Genomic DNA, 21,610 nt, shown 5'->3' with positions numbered 1-21,610 from the left:
ACATACTTTCACTCAGATTTTTTGGCTTGAGAGCTAGGCCCATGTCAGGATGATTGTTTTTACTTTTACTATCCATGTGTTCTCACAAGGATAGCAAAACAATGAAAATTCAGACATGTGGGAAGAGGAAAAATGCTATTTTAGGCTTGGGTTTAGGGTTACAATTAGGTTTAGGCTTAGGTTAAGGTTAGAGGTTTAGGAAAATAGGATTTCGAATGGGAATAAATTATTTGGTCCCCACAAGGATAGTAAAATAAATGTGTGTGTGTGTGTGTATGATGAAGAACAGGGTCAGACATATAGTGAAATATAGAACAACTTTATTCTCAGAGAGAGTAGCTCTAGCAGGGAGTTATCTTCAGACAGAAAGGCCAAACCAACAACTGAAGTCCAAAAACAATATGTACAGATTCATGACATGCAGTTAAGCAACAGAATACAGAAACATGATGATTGTTATTGTATGAATATAAAAACAGATCTAGAACACTGACAGAATGATAGAACACTGGTTCTAGAACAAAGGTTCCAGAAGGGCAGACTTTATTCTGCATTCAGATGTCCAGTAGGAAACAACAGTGTTGTCTGATGACCTACGGATACCCAACACTGTTCTCTCCATCTGCACTGCAGTGAACTTCATTGCCACCAAATGGAGAGAGGAGTGTGACTTTCGTGCAATCGTTTTGACTTAAATGTTCCGCCAGTCAACAGTGCGCCTCTCCTCAAAGGTTGCGTGTTCTTTATGTCTGTATCCTCAATTTCCATTATGCTATAAAGCAGGTGATGATGAACCAGAGAACAGACAAACACAGTAAAGTTCATGTTAACATCTAATAAAAATAATCTACCAATCACTCAATAAAGATCAACCAATTAAACACAAGATTACTATACTGACACTTCAGAGTGGGAGGGGATTGGAAGAGAGGACAGTGTTTACAGGCCTAATCCCAAACCAACCCCTATAAACCTATTCCCTAGCTTGTATAGGCCTAACAATATTCCCTAGCCCCTATACCCACTACTCCTAGGCCTAGGGGTGTGTTCGGGATGGTGGTGGTGTGGTTTGGCCATCAGGCACATGTCATGCAGGGTTGGGTTGGGTTGGGTTCTTGTGCTTTAACACTATGGAGATTCAATACAACTAGAACAACAACTGTCTCTCCCTCCCTCTCGTAGGAAAATACCACATTTATAACCACTGTCTGCCGTACATAGAACACCACAGTTAAAGATAGACGCAGCAATATGACATCAGAATCGACAACGGGGTGACTTCCTGCTTACGCATATCAATACCGTAAGCAGGTAGGCACCCCACTGCGTTTGATATATTGTTGCATCTATATTTAAAAACCCAAGTCTCTGTCATAGGAAAATACCACAGTTTACATCATACAAACAGTTTATACATTATCATACAACATAATAAACCCGCCCCAATACATTTATTGATCAGAAACATAACAACCCCAATCAGCTTGTTTGATCTGATCAGAGAGAAAATAAAGATAAATATTGCTTCTAGTAGGATGACATCATCAATCAATACTTTTCACATGTAAACATGAAAGACTTTAATGATTATTTTTGGTTTCTATCATTTTTGCAGTCTGTCATTTAATCATTTCATGGGATGCAGAATTATTCAGACTGGATGAATAAATAGTTGCTATGGCACCGGGCGTGTGGAGGTCACATTGTGTTAGGTTCATTCAAACACTAGTCACTAGGGCCTATTGCATGATGTGTAAGGAGGAAAGGGGGGCATCTTAAAAGTTTCACTAGAGACTGTAGTTATTTTCATTTTGTTTTTGGGAGTATCACACCTTGTTCATTGCAGCATTCAACAACCTTTATTCTAAAAACAGTCGCTAACGCTCGCATGCATTCACACTCACACAGTACTTGCCCGCTGATGTGGGCGTGGTCAGGAGGGATGTACAGAAAGCCAAACAGGACAAACAAGAGTCTTTTAAATACTCCATTTCCAAACCCTCTCAGAAAACAGTTGTAGTGAGTTACTGCGTCCACAGTCTGCAGATCTGTCAGGTGGTTCTGTAGTTCCAGGGCAGAGGGATGGACCCAGGCTCCCTGCTGTCTCACACCAGGCTCTCGCATTGGAGAGAGAGGAGGGGGAGGAGAGAAGCCTGTCTCTGGAGGGGGCAGCTGTCCTACTGAAGAAGAAGAGGGAGAGATGAAGAACGGTATGGAGAGGAAAGAAAGGGGGATGGTGAGGAGAGGCGGGGGATAAGAGGGAATGTGTTCCAGTTCTACTGGCAGGCTTGGAGTACAGGTCACAGGTACAGGGGCATGGGGTTAGAGGGTTGAGATGGGGGTGAGAGGTCAGGGTTCACAGGTCGCTCCTAAAGTGCACGCTGATGCTGGGCGAGCGCTGGGTGTGTTTGGGGGTGGGGCTTAGATAGCCTAGCTCCTCCTCCTGCAGGCTGCCACTGCACGAATAGCGGCCAGCCTCTGGGTTGCCACGGATACCCCCAGTGTTGTTTCCCTCGAAGGAGCGTGAGAACACGGCGCTGGCCGTACGCGATAGGCTGCTCAGTGCACTGTGGCTCGGCCCCTTGGGCACCGATTGGCTGGACGTCAGCGTCAGACGTTTGATTGACAGATCCAGGTTCTCGCCCAGGGTCTGCCCCCCTGGAGGACAAGCCTCCTTCTCCTTATGCGACCATCCACCTAGATGCCACTTCCTGCTTCCTGTCTTGGCCCCTCCCACCCCAGGGGTAACACTGTTGCTGATAGTGATGGTGGGCGGAGTCAGGGAGTCTGGGCCGGCCCCTCCTGTAGGCCACACCCCTTCGTCCACTTCAGATATATTCATCAACTCATCCGGGGAACCCAAATCCACTGCGTCTAGAGAGAGAGGAGGGAGGGAGGGAGAGCCAGAGAGAGAGGGGGATGAAGAGGGGGGAGGGAGAGAGAGGAGTTAGTTATCATTAAACGACAGACAGTAGAATAGTAGAGCAGGCTACAGGACAGGACAGGACAGGACAGAGGGTTAGCCAACCAGCAGTGGTTGAAGTGGGCTGGTGCTGACCCTGATAGTGAATGAAGGCACCTTTTTACATTCCACTTCAAGCAGTGGTTGCCATTCAGCTGTACTACGTGTGATAACAGTTAGTGGTGCTACGATCAGTTAACTTACCAGGTATCACCAGTTAGCAGTTATCTGAGGTCAGCAACAGGCAGAGGTCAGGGCAGCAGGAGTTGCAGAAAGCAACACACATACCCACCACACACACACACACAGCTAACAACCCTCATCTGACAACTAGCTACTATCTTATACTAGCAGACAGACAGATAGGCAGGTCCTTCAGACACACTGAACTGATATACATAATGAAATTAAAACTAAATAAATACTGGGGAAGAGACCAATGGGCATTCCAGAGTTGCCTATCCTCCTCAGCTGCTGCAGCTAACCAATCAGGAGAAAGCAGTCTGTCTCCCCCGGCAACCCAGTGATGTGTTGGAGCTAGGCGTTTTAGAGACCAAAATACCTCCACACACACACACACACACACAGTGAATGGAGAACAGATGGAAAAAGGATGGAGTGAGTGATGAGGAGGAAGAAGACGGGATCTCACACAGCAAATCGGAGGAGAAATCGGAGGACATATCAGGAAGCAACGCATCGCGACGAAAGTTAGTCAGCCAACCAATCAGCCGTCATGCTTAGAGAAGACCACGCCTCCACACACTGTTACCTAGGTTACCCCGGGGATGGGGAGGGTCTTAGTACTGGGCCCTCCCTGCGGAGGAGGGCCCAGAACCCTCGTCCACCAATCGCCTCACAGACTTCTGCCTCCTGACCTCCTGACCCCTAGGACTTGGGTCGTGGGTGGGGCTGACCTCTGAGGCTGACCCCAGTGGCTCAGGCTCGGGCTGGGTTAAAGGTCGGGGGTCACGGGGTCGTAGAGAGTCTCCGTTGGGCATCGTCACACTGATCTCTGGGATGGATGACCCTTGACCTCCAGGGGTCGCCGGGTCACTGTCTACACTGACCTCCTGGGACTCTGGGGTCATGGAGATGGAGACAGATATAAAACACAGATACACAGATGAGACACACACACACACACACACACACACACACAAACAGATGACACAAAAAATCCTAGACAAAATCATGATGATCACACAGTATACAGAGTATAGTGATACTGCAAATGCAGACTGTGACAATGTACATGCATGTATAATAATGCATACAGTAAACTATGCAAACAGATGAGACCGTGATCATGTATAGACAGTAAACATGTATAAACATAATAACGTGTCTAGGTAACATGTATAGACAGTGATAATGTCTAGGTAACATGTATAGACAGTGATAATGTCTAGGTAACATGTATAGACAGTGATAATGTCTAGGTAACATGTATAGACAGTGATAATGTCTAGGTAACATGTATAGACAGTGATAATGTCTACAGAACAATATGGAGACAGATGAGCAGTGATGTAGTGAATGATGAGTAACTAAATAAATGTCCTGATGTGGAGAACCCATGGCATGCTGAACTCCGGGACAGAGTAGTCAGTAGAGCTGGGTGGGAAGGATCTGGTACTGATGCCCTCTTATTGCAGACAGACAGCCTAATGTCTATAATCACTAGACTAGCTACAGAGAATTGGCCAGATACCCTACTGACTCTAGGTTAGCGTTTCTAAACCCAGTCCTCTGTGTGTGTGTGTGTGTGTGTATGTATGTATGTATGTATGTGTGTGTGTGTGCCTTACCATGTCTTTTCCAGCGGTGTCCTCTGATAGAGAGTGATGTGACTGCATTCCGTGAAATCCTACAGGACGGAATTCACATTCAATTATTAGTAGTTCAAAAGAGATAAACAGGAAAAATCGATATAAAATGCTGTCTATCAAAATCATCACCATCCATCAAAAACCAATATTGATCAAATTCTTACATTAAACTGTTATTGAGTGCAATGTGAAAATCCAAAATATAATTTTCCACTAAAAAATAACGATCAATCTATGAACCTATAACTATAGATCAAAATGGATATGGGTAGATATAGAGAGTATATACTGTATGTACCTAGAGGAAGTATACTGTGTAGAGAAAGTATTCACAGCCCTTGACTTTTTCCACATTTTGTTGTGTTACAGCCTGAATTTAAAATGGATTACTGACCTACACACAATACCCCATAATGTCAAAGTGGAATTATGTTTTTTGAAATTCTTACAAATGAATTAAAAATGAAAAGCTGAAATGTTTTGAGTCAATAAGCCTTCAACCCCTTTGTTATGGCAAGCCTAAATAAGTTCAGGAGTAAAAATGTGTTTAACAAGTCACATAATAAGTTGCATGGTCTGTGTGCGATAATAGTGTTTAACATGATTTGTTAATGACTACCTCATCTCTGTACCCCACACATACAGATAATTGTAAGGTCCCGGAGTCGAGCAGTGAATTTCAAACACAGATTCAACCACAAAGACCAGGGAGGTTTTCCAATGCCTCGCAAAGAAGGGCACCTAATGGTAGATGGGTAAAAAAAAAAAAAAAGCAGACATTGAATATCCCTTTCAGCATGGTGAAGTTATTAATTACACTTTGGATGGTGGATCAATACACCCAGTCATTACAAAAGATACTGTACAGGCGTCCTTCCTAACTCAGTTGCCGGAGAGGAAGGGAACCGCTCAGGGATTCCACCATGAGGCCAATGGTGACTTTATAACAGTTACAGAGTTTAATGGCTGTGATAGGAGAAGACTGAGAATGGATCAACAGCATTGTAGTTACGCCACAGTACTAACCTAATGGACAGAGGGAAAAGAAGGAAGCCTGTACAGACTAAAAATATTCCAAAACATGCATCCTGTTTACAACAAGGCACTAAAGTAATACTGCTAAAAATGTGGAAAAGCAATTAACTGCTTTCCACCAGACACAGAGATTAAGTCACCTTTCAGCAGGAAAATAACCTAAAACACAAGGCCAAATATACACTGGAGTTGCTTACCAAGAAAAGTGAATGTTCCTGAGAGGCCGATTTACAGTTTTGACTTAAATCTACTTGAAAATCTATGGCAAGACCTGAAAATGGTTGTCTAGCAATGATCAACAACCAATTTGACAGAGCTTGAAGAATTTTGAAAAGAATAATGGACAAATGTTACACAATCCAGGTGTGGAAAGCTCTTAGAGACTTACCCAGAAAGACTCACAGCTATAATCGCTGCCAAAGTATTGACTCAGGGGTGTGAATACTTATGTACTGAACAAAAATATAAAGGCAACGTGTAAAGTGTTGGTCCCATGTTTCATGAGCTGAAATAAAAGATCCCAGCAATGTTCCATAGGCACAAAAAGCTTATTTCTCTCAAATGTTGTGCACAAATCTGTTTACATCCCTGTTAGTGAGCATTTCTCCTTTGCCAAGATAATTAATCCACCTGACAGGTGTGGCATATCAAGAAGTTGATTAAACAGCATGATCATTACACAGGTGCATCTTGTGCTGGGGACAATAAAAGGGCACTCTAAAATATGCATTTTTGTCACACAACACAATACCACAGATGTCTCAAGTTTTGCTGACTACAGGAATGTCCACCAGAGCTGTTGCCAGAGAATGGAATGTTTGGCAGTACGTCCAACTAGCCTCACAACCGCAGACCACGTGTATGGCGTCGTGTGGGCGAGTGGTTTGCTGATGTCAACGTTGCGAACAGAGAGCACCATGGTGGCGGTGGGGTTATGGTATGGGCAGGCATAAACTACGGACAACAAACACAATTGCATTTTATCGATGGCAATTTGATTGCACAGAGATACCGTGACCTGATCCTGAGGCCCATTGTGAGGCCCATTTTTTTTTTTTAAGTATCTGTGACCAACAGATGCATATCTGTATTCCCAGTCATGTGAAATCCATAGATTAGGGTCTAGTGAATTTATTTCAACTGACTGATTTCCTTATATGAACTGTAACTCAGTAAAATATTTGAATTTCTTGCATGTTGCGTTTATATCTTTGTTCAGTATAAATGAGACATTTCTGTATATCACTTACACAAAAAATAAAATAAAACAAATAATATTTTTTATTATGGGATATTGTGTGTAGATGGGTGAGAGTGATAATAAATGTAATCCATTGTGAATTCAGGCTGGAACACAACAACATGTGGAATAAGTCAAAGGGTATGAATACTTTCTGAAGGCACTGTATATACACACACATACTGTATGTACCTAGAGGAAGTATACTGTGTAGATATAGAGTATATACATACCTAGAGGAAGTAGGAGTGATCTCCACCTGAATGCTGCGTGCTCCTTCTTTACTAGCGCCAGTTTTTAGTGCTGCACACTGTTGGGACGACTTGATGGCATTACCCACCTAAACAACACACACAATGTTAAGTATTGACAACAACCACGGGATGCCGTGTGTGTGTGTGTGTGTGTGTGTGTGTGTACACGGTACTGTTGAAAAACCGCTGCCTGCTGTTTGATATAGTAGCAGCCTTCAGGATTACAGATTAACATCTCAATGTTTTAACACTGTGGGATTACAGGCACCACACACTCTGGTGACATGACATGGGAGAGGTCGGTGTCCTGGCACACACCTGTGTGTGTTTGTGTGTGATGTCACCCACCAGTAGAGCTTCAGGGAACAGTTCTAGCTGAGCTCGGTACAGAACATCATCCAGTGCCTTGGAACCCAGGTCCATCTCCCCATTACACCTGGAACACACGCGCACACACAAACTAATCAACCCTCTTGTTCACAGGGTTGGGTTCATGGTTAAAATCAGGCGTCGGAGGTTAGGGATACTGTGTGTGTGTTCTCACAGTGCATAGTGTATCCCAGTGAGGAGTTGGACCAGGAACTCAGAGGTGACGGTCAGACGAGAGCTGATGCCTTTATACCTCCTTAGCTGTTGCCGCGGGTAACCACAGATACACACCCTGTAGACCAATCACACAACAGAGAATACAGTCATTCAACCAATCACAGTACAGTCAACCAACCAGAACACAAATGGCAAGCTTTGAGAAACATTTAAAAATAAATAAAAGACCAGTACGATTTCAAAAATCCATACCATCCATAATATACTGTTATGTTTTGATGGGTTATTTTTTGAAGGCAAAGAACTCTATTACTTGTATATAACTGTATTACTTCAAGCAGCCAGATTCCTCTAAGTTAAAGCGGCACCTGCCTGCATGTTTTTAACCAGTAGAACTGCAGTGAGCTGATCACCTCTCCGTGCCTCTTTAGCTCAGTGTTCATCACACTGATGCTCAACCACAGCCTGCAGATTAACAACTCCTCAGACAGAGACCTCGTGTGTGTCCCAGGCTCTCAGGAAAGCGCTAGTATCTTCGCCCAGTTCTCCGCTAAAGTCTTTAAGAGGATCAAATAAGCGGATGCTGGCAGGAGAGTGTGTGTGTTACCTGGAGCCGAGCTGGCAGGAGAGTGTGTGTGTGTTACCTGGAGCCGAGCTGGCAGGAGAGTGTGTGTGTTACCTGGAGCTGAGCTGGCAGGAGAGTGTGTGTGTTACCTGGAGCCGAGCTGGCAGGAGAGTGTGTGTGTTACCTGGAGCCGAGCTGGCAGGAGAGTGTGTGTGTTACCTGTAGCTGAGCTGGCAGGAGAGTGTGTGTGTTACCTGTAGCTGAGCTGGCAGGAGAGTGTGTGTGTTACCTGGAGCTGAGCTGGCAGAGGGACTGCAGAGATGAGGAGGTCATGTAGCTGAGAGCTGCATTGTAACACAGCAGCAGGAAGGTCAGCACCTCGAACCTACACACACACACACACAATGCAACGTTAAAACAAACCAAGATGTTCTGCACTACAGCAAAATAGCCATAAAACGAATATATCACACTGCAGCCCAGCTCCAATTCAACCATAACTCTCTGTCTGACCTGTTCTGAGCCGTGAAGGTTTCTCTCTGTAGGTGAGGCCCGCTGTACACCACTCTACTCAGCCCATGATTGGCTAGAGCCCCTTCCGTCAATGCCAGGGAGCCAATGGTGGAGGGCTGGGGGAAAGGTTTATTCATATTATTATCTTGATCTATAGAAAGTTATTTAAGGATGGTCATGGATTAGAAACCTTCATCTAGGGAGGATTTAATAGCTAGCCAACTCCATCCATATACCATTGTTCATAGAGAAAGACTGACTTGAAAGGTGTACTTACCTCGTGGTAGACTGAGGGTTTGGAGAGGGAGGGGACAGTGAAAGAAAGGACTTTACTCTGTCCATCCTTATCTACAATCTCCTACAGAGAGAAAGAAAGAGAGAGAGAGAGTCAGTGTGTGAGTGAGGGAAATAAAAGCAATTTTAAGAGTGCGCCTTAAAGCTCTGCAGTGTCTGAGTGATGTCTGTCTGTCTGTGAGTGTGTGTGTCTGTGTGTGTGTGTATGTGTGTTTAAAGGCCTGTTAGGCGATGTCAGAGCTGTTAATGTCAGGATGAGTAATAGCTGGGACAGGATGCTGAATGACAGCTGACCTACCCTGCTATTCTGAGAGAGAGAGAGAGAGAGACAGTGATAGAGAGAAAAAGCCCTAATTGCTATGCTAACCCCCCCACACCCTCCTTAGTTGTGTGTGTGTGTGTGTGTGTGAGTGAGACTGTGGGCGTGTTTGTGAGAGAGTGTGCATCTCACCAGATTATATATCCCCAGTAGCAGGGCCTCTATACAGCCAGAGGTGTGTGGGTCCCTGGCTGCAGACGGAGCCAGGAGGAGGGACCAGAGCAGCTCAGGGAGGAACTGGAGCACAAACCGCTGCAGCCGCGGCTCTCCGCTACGATAGAACTCAAACAACTGGTGACACACTGGCTCCAACAGCTAGAAGAGAGAAATAGAGGAGAGGGTTTGAGGGATAGTTCACTTTTATAAGTTTTAGCTTAGTTTTGTTATATACCTAGGTTGTTGGTGTTTCATCAGCTGGATATTTAGTCCAGAAGCTCCTGGCGAGCATTTTTGCAGAATGTAGCAATGCTAGTGGAACCGGATTGCATCAGTGTGTGCATTAACGTTGTACGTGCGTGTGTGTAGTACGTACGTCACTATAGTTCTCTCTGATGACTTTGTAGAGCGCTGGGACCAGGGAGCCTTTCTCCTTCAGAGACGCTGCGTAGCTGGACACAGCACTGTCAGGGAGGGTCTATACACAATCACACAGATCAACACTCTGTACCCGGAGCAACCTTGAAATAACAGGTAACTATGTGTGTACTAAACACACACATCTACATTACCGTTCAAAAGTTTGGGGTCACTTAGACATTTCCTTGTTTTCGAAAGAAAAGCAATTTTTTTGTCCATTACAATAACATCAAATTGATCAGAAATACCGTGTAGACATTGTTAATGTTGTAAATGGCTATTGTAGCTGGAAACGGCTGATTTTTAATGGAATATCTACATAGGCATACAGAGGCCCATTATCAGCAACCATCAGTCCTGTGTTCCAATGGCACGTTGTGTTTGCTAATCCAAGTTTATCATTTTAAAAGGCTAATTGATCATTAGAAAACCCTTTTGCAATTATGTTAGCACAGCTGAAACTGTTGTGCTGATTAAAGAAGCAATAAAACTGGCCTTCTTGAGACTAGTTGAGTATCTGGAGCATCAGCAATTGTGGGTTCAAATACAGGCTCAAAATGGCCAGAAACAAAGAACTTTCTTCTGAAACTCATCAGTCTATTCTTGTTCTGAGAAATGAGGGCTATTCCATGCGAGAAATTGCCAAGAAACTGAAGATCTTGTACAACGCTGTGTACTACTCCCTTCACAGAACAGCGCAAACTGGCTCTAACCAGAATAGAAAGAGGAATGGGAGGCCCCGGTGCACAACTGAGCAAGAGGACAAATACATTAGTGTCTAGTTTGAGAAACAGACGCCTCACAGGTCCTCAACTGGCAGCGTCATTAAATAGTACCCGCAAAACACCAGTCTCAACATCAACAGTGAAGAGGCGACTCTGGGATGCTGACCTTCTAGGCAGAGTTGCAAAGAAAAAGCCATATCTCAGACTGGCCAATAAAAATAAAAGATTAAGATGGGCAAAAGAACACAGACACTGGACTTTTTCTTTGCAACTCTGCCTAGGTCAGCATCCCAGAGTCGCCTCTTCACTGTTGATGTTGAGACTGGTGTATTGCGGGTACTATTTAATGACGCTGCCAGTTGAGGACCTGTGAGGCGTCTGTTTCTCAAACTAGACACTAATGTATTTGTCCTCTTGCTCAGTTGTGCACCGGGGCCTCCCATTCCTCTTTCTATTCTGGTTAGAGCCAGTTTGCGCTGTTCTGTGAAGGGAGTAGTACACAGCGTTGTACAAGATCTTCAGTTTCTTGGCAATTTCTCGCATGGAATAGCCCTCATTTCTCAGAACAAGAATAGACTGATGAGTTTCAGAAGAAAGTTCTTTGTTTCTGGCCATTTTGAGCCTGTATTTGAACCCACAATTGCTGATGCTCCAGATACTCAACTAGTCTCAAGAAGGCCAGTTTTATTGCTTCTTTAATCAGCACAACAGTTTCAGCTGTGCTAACATAATTGCAAAAGGGTTTTCTAATGATCAATTAGCCTTTTAAAATGATAAACTTGGATTAGCAAACACAACGTGCTTCCTTCTTACCGAATTCTGATGCATACTTTAAAGATGTTAGAATGTTAGAATAACTGTCCACATTTTCCTCAGCCAACAAGATGAGTAACAAACAGCAAAATCACTAGCCTATCTCAATCTACTAGCCCCCATAGTAGAAAATATATATTCTATTGGTCAGCTTGTCGTTCTGTGCGAGAAAGAAATAGCCTATTCCAAACAGACTCTGGGACAGATGTGGGACAATAGATCCCAAAATTCACACAACCAGTAGGCCTAGGATACACCAAAACATCTTTAAAAAACAATGAGTCTGATGCAACAGATCAGAGCGTTTAGCTTCAAATGTTGATAAACTCTTATTTCTTCACAGTATAAGCTCAGCAATGCACACACGGCAGCAGGCTATGCGCGAATGTTTGTTCCATAATGCAATTAGAGGGAAAACACAGTTGTCAAAAGCACATCGCACATGCAAGCAGTTTCATGTTACAGAGACGAAAATATCAGTTAGAAATGTAGAAAGGGGGAAGATCCAAAGATGCTACAACTAGCATTGGTTGCCAATATGACTAGGATGGAAGTTTGGATACTAGACAATGAAAGTTGATTTGAAAACCAATAGAACATGAGAGAAATAGGCTACTGGTTTCAATGGCATATGGAAGTCTTTATAAAATAATTGTGGCTAGGCTACTTTGAGGCATGCCTCATAATATGAAGTAAAATGTTCAGGTTTCAAACTATTAAGAATATGTTTTCAAAATGCATACTGCCTCCAGCTCATTGTAAAGCGGTGTGTGATGAACTAAAGCCTGCCTACCATTGCCCATGTACTTGAATGGCGAATGGGAAGCGAGCTTCAATTACCAGTTGAGAAATAAAAATAGTATATATTTGTAATCGTGGCCATCAAAACTGTTTTAAACATGCAAATGCATTTGCAATTGTTGTGTAATGATTGGGCTTATAAAAGCAACGAACAAGCTGTGATGAGCTGTAGCAGCACCTCTCGTGCTGTCTGACAGATAAGATACATAATGACTAACAAAAATACACACCAATTTAATTCCACTAAATTATGCAAATTAACCTGTAGACCGATAAGACTGGTCAAATGTATTTCATCAATGAATAGGCCAAAAATCATTCTTTTGCAATGGGATTTTTTCCCTTCTCCTGGACAATTAGCCGGCACCAATTTTCATTTTTTTTTTTTGGGGGGGGGGGGCAAAAGCCGTCTATTACCGGCTAACGGAAAACCTGACTGACAGACACACACACACCTTAAACTCTGACAGCCACTCCTCCACCACTCCTTGGTCCATAGCCAACATCTTCCCTCATCTGCTGCTGTGGACACACCTATACCTGGGAAGCAAAAAGAGAGACTGTTGTTAATACACTTACAGACAAACAGACAGACACACAATCCAAAGTCCATCTTTCTTTCCCTCCCTCTCCCTTAGTCACAGCTTCACACAATCTCTGCTGTTTCTCACCTCTCTCATTATCAACAGCACTCTCCCTCGCGCTCTCTCTTTATAATGTTACTTCAGGCTCTCCCGCAGTTACATAAGAGTGTGTGTGTGTGTGTGTGTGTGTGAGTGAGAGAGAGAAAGGGAGGAAAACAGTGCTAAGCCCCCCACTCCCCCATCCATTTCTCCATCCCTCCCCCTCCCACCTTGCTCTCCTTCCATCTCTCCCCTCATGGATTGAATATGTTTGTTCAATACAATGAAGTACAGCACTACATTCACATGTGACGTCACACAAACACAACACATTGGTCTGGTTCCACGAGACCACACACACACACACACACACACAGAGCTCCTTGTATGGTATAAACAGAGCTAGATGAATCATGTAAATATCATCCATCTACAGTGTGTTTCCATGAGCTCAGATCTGGCCTACTAGTCTAGAACACATAACGACCAAACATTGACCATGGTAACGGCGGATCACCCATCTAACTATACTGAACAAAAATATAAATGCAACATGTAAAGTGTTAGTCCCATGTTTCATGAGCTGAAATAAATGATCACAGAAATGTTCCATACGCACAAAAAGCTTATTTCTCTCAAATGTTGTGCACAAATTTGTTTACATCCCTGCTAGTGAGCATTTCCCCTTTCCAAGATAAATCCATCCACTTGACAGGTTTGGTATATCAAGAAGCTGATTAAACAGCATGATCATTACACAGGTGCACCTTGTGCTGGGGACAATAAAAGGCCACTCTTAAATGTGCACTTTTGTCACACAACACAATGACACAGATGTCTCAAGTTGAGGGAGCGTGCAATTGGCATGTTGACTGCAGGAATGTACACCAGAGCTGTTGTCAGAGAATGTAATGATCATTTCTCTACCATAAGTCATTTTAGAGATTTTGGCAGTATGTCCAACCGGCCTCACAACCACAGACCATGTGTATGGCGTCGTGTGGGCGAGAGGTTTGCTGATGTCAACGTTGTGAACAGAGTGCCCCATGGTGGCCAGTGGGGTTATAGTATGGGCAGGCATAAGCTACGGACAATGAACACAATTGCATTTTACCGATGGAAATGTTAATGCACAAAAATACGGCTGGTCAATATTGCCCAAAACCAAACAGGAACGTGAGCGTGTGTGTGTATTCTAAAATTCACCTCCACGTTTCACAAAACCTGTTTCAAAGAGCCTGCCAACCAGTTCTAGCTGCAATTACAAACACTCCATTCAATGTCTCATACACTCCATTCACGGTCTCATACACTCCATTCACGGTCTCACACACAAACACACACTGACCTCTAGGTTCCTACCACAGAGCTTAAAACAGGCAGCCTCTCCTCATAATCCTCTCTATTTAAACAACACATTCCTCTGCTAGTTTACACTTCTAATCCTCTGTGTGTGTTGTGTTGTGTTTTGTACGAGTGGTACAGTAAGCCCAACAAACACAACCTTAAACATCAATAGGCCAGCCACACACACTCCAGGTGGATGCTAGCTCCACAGTAGTAGTTTCTGCTCCATCGATCACAGTACCAATACCATCACCTTGTCCTATACACACAGCCTATCAGAGACAAGCTAACACACAGCACAGCCAATCACATACACTGGCTAACTGGAGAACAAACTAATCTGAATCAACGTTATTACACAACACACACACAAACACTACTTACTGCGCTGTCAGCAGGAGATCTTTTATCGCAAGACTGTATACCAACGCACACAGAACAGACACATCCACTCCTCCCAGACAACTCACTCACTATGACGTCTCTTTCCAATACATAGGCCAACTCACGCTGATGCGTCCCAATTCTCTGTCCTTTCTCCCAAAGTATGCACTCCTCCCCACCCCACGCACTTAAAAGCAATGGGTTGGTGTAAGCAAGGGCTAATCGTGTTCAAAGCAAGTTTCCACCATATTTCTTACACCAGTCCTTTTCCTTATAAATCCAGGATGTGAACAAGTTCTGTGAAAATGGACAGGGCAAGCCAAGGGCTCCTCTGGCATGTTATCAGACCAGAGCAAAAGCCAGGAAGTGAACGGACCAATCAGAACACCCTGTTTTGGAGAGAAGAAAGAGCTGCCGAACCGCTTTTTCCTGTGTTGCGGGGTAAAACACACACTAATGGCAGTCATATAATTGTGCCATGCCCTAGAGGAAACAGAGAAGAGAGAAAGAGAGCGCTGTAGCCCAAATGAGCTGAAGGAATGTCCTGAAAATAGTCTATATTATCCCCAAACGACATTATCCTCATACTCACTCACACGAGTACACACCCAATCCTAGCAGATCTCCCTCTCCTTTGTAAATAATGCCCCTGCTTTCCTAACCTCTTACTTCCTCCTGGACTTCCTCTCCTCATCTCTCAATCCCCCTATTCTGCAGAATCTGAAGCCCCCCCCCCGCAGTAGTTTCTCTGCCAGCAGCAGTAGTATGCCTAACTCTGTTATTAGTAGCTGTGTGTGTGGTCTGATAGCTGTGGGTTCTGAGAGAGAGAGAGCTGACAGGCTGGAATCCTCTTATAGCAGCCTACACTCCTTTTCTCTCTCCCTCTTTGACTCTCACTCGCTTTCTCTCTCTTCATCCCCCTCTGTCTCAGGTAACTATAGGCTCGGATCATATTTACAGAGAGCTCTCTCCTCATACTGCTGTTTGGCAAACTGTCCTATCATTCTGTATAGCAGAGGGACTGTATGTGTGTGTGTGTGTGCGTGTACACCATCCTGCAGAGGTTCCACTGCATTAGGGCACACACACATACACACACTGGTGAGAGCCGTGTCTAGGGCTTTACTGAGGAAAGCTGCGTCACATGTCAGTTATTGCAAAAAATCTGAACAATGCATTACTCAACCTACACACACACACACACACACACACACACACACACACACACACACACACACACACACACACACACACACACACACATAAACCCTCTAGGTTGTGTGTGTAACAGCAACATTAATAATAAAACAAAGGATTTTAATCAAACATGCTTGACAGAGCAAACACAGACACAACTGACTAAAGCCTCAGGTACACACTCACCTAACTTATGTCTATGTGGTGTCCACCGCAGATCGATCCTACAGGACTATTGATCAGTGTACAGCCACAATATCCACCGGCAGAAACACTATGCAGTAGATAGTAGACCATCACTATAAACATCATCATCATCATTTAGCTACATCATGTGGAGACTAAACCACTGATTGACTGAAAAGGGTAATGCTTGAAATTAGACTAGGTGTACTTGCTAGCTAGCTAACCAGAGGACGAGCTGAGGGACAAACTTTTTGACAGCAGTCTGGCTAAGGAAGCTACTTGTCCTGGGCTTTTCAGGCCAATGACAGCTAAACTAGCTAGCTAGCCTGCTGGCCAACGTAGTCACGGAACTAGGTGCAAATTGTGAGTTTCACTTCACGCCTGTCAGTTGCCTAGCTAGATGCTATCTGGCAAGATCCTTCACTTCCCACACAGCTTCGCAAGTCTGGTCTACAGCAATCAACAAGCTCGCTACCTACCTACTGTAGCTATCTAACTGTTATCGCAAACTACTTTGTGTGAGGTCACTAGTAGCAGATCTAGCTATATGCTTCCGAGCTCGACAGAATCTCTAGCCGACTCAGTCAGGTTTCAAACTGAAAATGTGCATGCAGAAAGCGCTCTCCAAGAAGACGAACTAGCTAGCTGCAAAGTTGTTTGTTTACTTACTATCATGCTATCTCAGGATTTCCTTTGTCTCCAAGTCCGCTATTGTTCCGTCCGAGGAAATAGGTAGATATCAATTACTCCTTAAAGCCACTAGCTAGCTAAATCATTAATCAACATCAAAACCTCAATTTTCATTTACTCCCACCGCTCGCCAACACTAGTGTGAACTCGAGAAGGACTAATTCGGAATGGCAGGCCTGTATGCCAATGGTTAAGCAGTATAAAAGTAAGAACCGCGCCTCCAGAAATAGCGACCAATTACGTTTGGTGTAGGGGCGTGACATAATAATTTTCACAAATAGGGTAGATCGTCGCTATCATCGCTGTTTGACAGTCAGATCATGGGCATAGTTATATGATTTATGACCTTTGTGTTTTAGCTATCATATCGGATACTTGTAATGTAATGAAACTTTGATATGTGATTTTAAAAGGGAAAGTATCCTATGTTGTCAAAGCTTTAAAGGGTATGTATTTATAATATGCTGGATTGTATAGTATATTGTATGGTTATTACTGCAGGGCCCATTATGTCATTTTATAAAGAGGAAGAATATAACGGTAGACCTGTAATAATAATTATAAACTGGGTAATTCGAGCCCTGAATGCTGATTGGCTGACAGCCGTGGTATATCATGTAAATCGCTCTGGATAACAGTGTCTGCTAAATGATTAAAATGTAAGAGCAGCCCTTAGCTGTGGTATGGGCCTTATTGCTTAATTATATAAGGTTGATATAATAATTAACCTGGGAAAAGCCTGTCTGCCAGTCTCAGTATGAGGTGCATAGCTAATGGCCATGCAAAGGTTATGGATGCAGAAAAACAGTAGGCCTTCAGATAATTGCAGTACTTAACATTTGAACTAATACATTATGTAAGTTATTGACTGGCATTTCCTAGTCCACAGTACAGCAGCAACATATCAGTAGCAAAGCTTTTCCTTCCATCCACTCATCTCCCTTTTTTCCTCTCTTAACACACACACACACACACACACACACACACACATCTCTCTTGCTCGCTCGCTCGCTCTCTCCCTCCCTCCCCTAACCCCCCACACAGTCTCTCCCTCCCTCTCCCTACCCCTCCCTCCCTCCCCTAACCCCCCACACAGTCTCTCCCTCCCTCTCCCTACCCCTCCCTCCCTCCCCTAACCCCCCACACAGTCTCTCCCTCCCTCTCCCTAACACCCTTCCTCCCTCCCCTAACCCCCCACACAGTCTCTCCCTCCCTCTCCCTACCCCTCCCTCCCTCCCCTAACCCCCCACACAGTCTCTCCCTCCCTCTCCCTACCCCTCCCTCCATCCCCTAACCCCCCACACAGTCTCTCCCTCCCTCTCCCTACCCCTCCCACCCTCCCCTAACCCCCCACACAGTCTCTCCCTCCCTCTCCCTACCCCTCCCTCCCCTAACCCCCCACACAGTCTCTCCCTCCCTCCCCTAACCCCCCACACAGTCTCTCCCTCCCTCTCCCTACCCCTCCCTCCCCCCCTTCTCCTGCTGCAGGGTCCTGTCAGTACCAGTAAGGAGTCTCTGTGTGCTAAGTGGTGGTTGTGATGTGTGGAATATATATTTTTAATACTCAGCTATGTCACTCAAACATATTCATTCAAACCTTAAGACACTAACAACAGTGTGCAGGTTTAATTTGTTATAAAATGCAATAACATACAATATTAACACAGAAAAAACACTAACATGATCTCTAACATCGATAGTGGTTTAATCAACACAGTGTTTGATTAGATTAGGATTTAGATTAGGAATTCCTGTCCAGAATACATCAGGATATATCACAACTAATTTCTCTAACATGTTTATAGACATACTCAATATACAGTGGGGGAAAAAAGTATTTAGTCAGCCACCAATTGTGCAAGTTCTCCCACTTAAAAAGATGAGAGAGGCCTGTAATTTTCATCATAGGTACACGTCAACTATGACAGACAAATTGAGAAAAAGAATTCCAGAAAATCACATTGTAGGATTTTTAATGAATTTATTTGCAAATTATGGTGGAAAATAAGTATTTAAAAAAAGTTTAAAAAAGGACAGGAAGAGGTCTCTTTTGAAAATTGTTTTTTATCTCAACGAAACTAACCTGGTTAAGTGAAGGTTAAATAAATGAGAGAGAGAGAAAAGAAGGGCATGGCTCTGTTATGCCTATATGTGTGAGAGTGAGTGTGTGTGTGTGTGTGTGTGTGTGTGTGTATGCATGCGTGTGTTTGTGTGTGTGTGTGTGCGTGTGTGTCTCACCGTGCTCCTCCTTGATCTTCCTCACACACCTGGTCAGAGTCAGGGTGCTGTCATTGTTACAGTCATAAGTGCGGCGGAGAGATATGATGCGTTCCTTCATGATATCATAGCTCTCCTGTTGTTGGTTGAACGTCTCGGCCACATCAGAGAACCGCTGGTCCAAGTCCTTTACACCCACACGCTTCGGGACCAACTGACCACTCCGACTCACTGAAACACACACACACACACACAGTCAATAACACACACATACACACTTGTAATTTGATGGTAATATGTGTGATTGAACCTGTGGGTGCTGGTCGAGGCTGTCTGGCCGACTCTGGCTTCTCTGATTCTGGAAGCTTGGGGTGCAGTAGGGGCAGTCTCTGTAACACACACACGTTCCACAATGTGTGAGTGAGGTATAGGGCTGGTTATACAAATCCGATCAATGTCTAATACTGTAACAACATACCTATTCTATTCAGTAGTCCGTGCTTCATTCAGTTGGTAATATTGTGGCATAACACTTCCTGATGCAAAAACATGTAAGTCGTGTTTTGTCATACATTAAGTGCACTATTGGCTTGCTGTACACATATGTTTTTTAACACGCCTATTTGAAAGTAGCCTAATGCATGTGTGATTATAATGTGCTTGTATGTATCCGATTCCACAAATGCCTCCCTCAGGAGAAAATTGTTCTACGTGTTACTGTAAACAAACCCAGACAATAAATCATGTTTCTTTCCTGTTCTCATATACAGTACCTCGTCCGTGTCTTCGGAAAGAGAGACACAGCGGCAACAGAATAGCACAGACATTGTCGCTGAAATAAATGATCCCGAGACGCGACAGTTAATCCCTGCAATCAATCTCTCTTTATTGTTTGTGACAAGCTTTCTCTTTCTTTCTCTTTATCCAGGTCAATCCATCGCTTCCCTGCATTCCTGGTGACGTCACCCGTCATGGGACTTGCGGAAAAGTTTTGTAGCTGTACTACAATAGATAGGTCAGGTGCACCCAACTTCTACCCCGGAACTGTACAGGTGAAATGCATAGCTATACGTTTCATCATTCAATAGTAGACAACACAGACATTTGACACGTCAGCTCCGTCTTTTTCGGTAGTGCATTTATGAAACGACAAACGGTATGCTGCCTGTAAGAAATACACTTTTTCCCATTCAAAATGAAAACAGACAAGCGGAGGCGGTCTGTAAACTGACGCTAGGGGGCGATATTTGACAGCCGCTGACACTGAATCTACCACAATATTTGTTATGTTCCTCTGGGTACCAGCTCATGTGGGAGTAGAGGGGAATGAGGAAGTGGATATTATTGCCAAGCAGGCTCTTAACCATCCTAATGTTGAGATAGAATTGTCAATCAGTAAAGCAGAAGCCAAGGGATTAATAAGAACAGTGGTTAAAAATATGTGGCAAGAGTTTTGGAATTGGGAGAGCAAGGGAAGACACCTCAAATCAAATCAAATCAAGTTTTATTTGTCACTTACACGTGTTTAGCAGATGTTATAGCGGGTGTAGCGAAATGCTTGTGCTTCTAGCTTGACAGTGCAGTAATATCTAACAATTTCACAACATATACCCAATACACACAAAACTAGTAAGGAATGGGATTTAAGAATATATACATACATGGACAAGCAATGACAGAGCGGCATGGACTAAGATACAGTAGAATATTATAGAATAGAATGCAGTATATACATATGAGATCAGTAGTGCAAGATATGTAAACATTATTAAAGTGACTAGTGTTCCATTTCTTAAAGTGGCCAATGATTTCAATAGGCAGCAGCAGCCTCTAATGTGCTAGTGATGGCCTTGAGATAGAAGCTGTTTTTCATTATCTCGGTCCCAGCTTTGATGCACCTGTACTGACCTCGCCTTCTGGATGATAGAGGGGTGAACAGGCAGTGGCTCGGGTGGTTGATGTCCTTGATGATCTTTTTGGCCTTCCTGTGACATCGGGTGTTGTATGTGTCTTGGAGGGCGGGTAGTTTGCCCCCGGTAATGCGTTCGGCAGACCGCACCACCCTCTGGAGAGCCCTGCGGTTGTGGGCGGTGCAGTTGCCGTACCAGGAGGTGATACAGCCCGACAGGATGCTCTCAATTGTGCATCTGTAAAAGTTTGTGAGGGTTTTAGGTGCTAAGCCGAATTTCTTCAGCCTCCTGAGGTTGTTGCGCCTTCTTCACCACACTGTCTGCGTGGGTGGACCATTTCAGTTTGTCGGTGATGTGTACGCCAAGGAACTTGAAGTGTTCCACCTTCTCCACTGCGGTCCCGTCGATGTGGATAGGGGGGTGCACCCTCTGCTGTTTTCTGAAGTCCACAATCATCTCCTTTGTTTAGTTGATGTTGAGTGAGAGGTTATTTTCCTGGCACCACACTCCCAGAGCCCTCACCTACTCCCTATAGGCGGTCTCGTCATTGTTGGTAGTCAAGCCTACTACTGTTGTGTCGT

The 21,610-nt window shown here is 44.1% G+C and overlaps 2 protein-coding genes across 6 annotated transcripts; both read right to left on the bottom strand.

Moving 5' to 3' along the window:
- Nucleotides 1-303: 303 nt before the first annotated feature.
- On the bottom strand, nt 304-2,842 carry LOC311111812 (hyccin-like; the record flags this gene model as incomplete). Its single annotated transcript, XM_084154674.1, has 1 exon — nt 304-2,842. One exon carries the CDS (start codon nt 2,840-2,842, stop codon nt 2,357-2,359), a length of 486 nt encoding a protein of 161 aa, XP_084010800.1. The 3' UTR covers nt 304-2,356.
- On the bottom strand, nt 304-20,061 carry LOC311111789 (hyccin-like). Of its 5 annotated transcripts, none has more exons than XM_084154626.1 (13): nt 19,141-20,061; nt 12,931-13,015; nt 10,093-10,194; nt 9,693-9,875; nt 9,225-9,305; nt 8,948-9,063; nt 8,724-8,819; nt 7,868-7,984; nt 7,672-7,759; nt 7,303-7,409; nt 4,774-4,832; nt 3,735-4,043; nt 304-2,874 (listed from the first exon to the last, which is right to left on the bottom strand). In XM_084154626.1, exons 2-12 carry the CDS (start codon nt 12,979-12,981, stop codon nt 3,763-3,765), a joined length of 1,281 nt encoding a protein of 426 aa, XP_084010752.1. In that variant the 5' UTR covers nt 12,982-13,015; nt 19,141-20,061; the 3' UTR covers nt 304-2,874; nt 3,735-3,762. The 5 variants fall into 5 exon arrangements, with proteins under 5 accessions (XP_084010752.1, XP_084010751.1, XP_084010755.1 ...); XM_084154625.1 differs by lacking the exon at nt 19,141-20,061 and adding an exon at nt 16,882-17,071 and having other exon boundaries at nt 7,642-7,759; XM_084154629.1 differs by lacking the exon at nt 19,141-20,061 and adding an exon at nt 16,882-17,048.
- Between the last annotated feature and the right edge of the window lie 1,549 nt (nt 20,062-21,610).

This window comes from Coregonus lavaretus (genome assembly GCF_964263955.1).
Source record: "Coregonus lavaretus genome assembly, chromosome: 3".
In the NCBI taxonomy this organism is placed as follows: domain Eukaryota; kingdom Metazoa; phylum Chordata; class Actinopteri; order Salmoniformes; family Salmonidae; genus Coregonus; species Coregonus lavaretus.
The sequence above is the reverse complement of the archived record's forward strand: the minus strand, read 5'-3'. Positions and strand labels throughout refer to the sequence as shown.

Excerpts from the sequence above, each read along its gene's own strand:
- LOC311111789 (XM_084154625.1), bottom strand. The coding sequence starts at position 12,981 with ATGTTGGCTATGGACCAAGGAGTGGTGGAGGAGTGGCTGTCAGAGTTT. Across the intron at positions 8,820-8,947 it reads ACCTTCACGGCTCAGAACAG|GTTCGAGGTGCTGACCTTCC; the intron begins GTCAGACAGAGA and ends GTGTGTGTGTAG. Across the intron at positions 7,985-8,723 it reads CTCTGCCAGCTCAGCTCCAG|GGTGTGTATCTGTGGTTACC; the intron begins GTAACACACACA and ends ATTGGTCTACAG.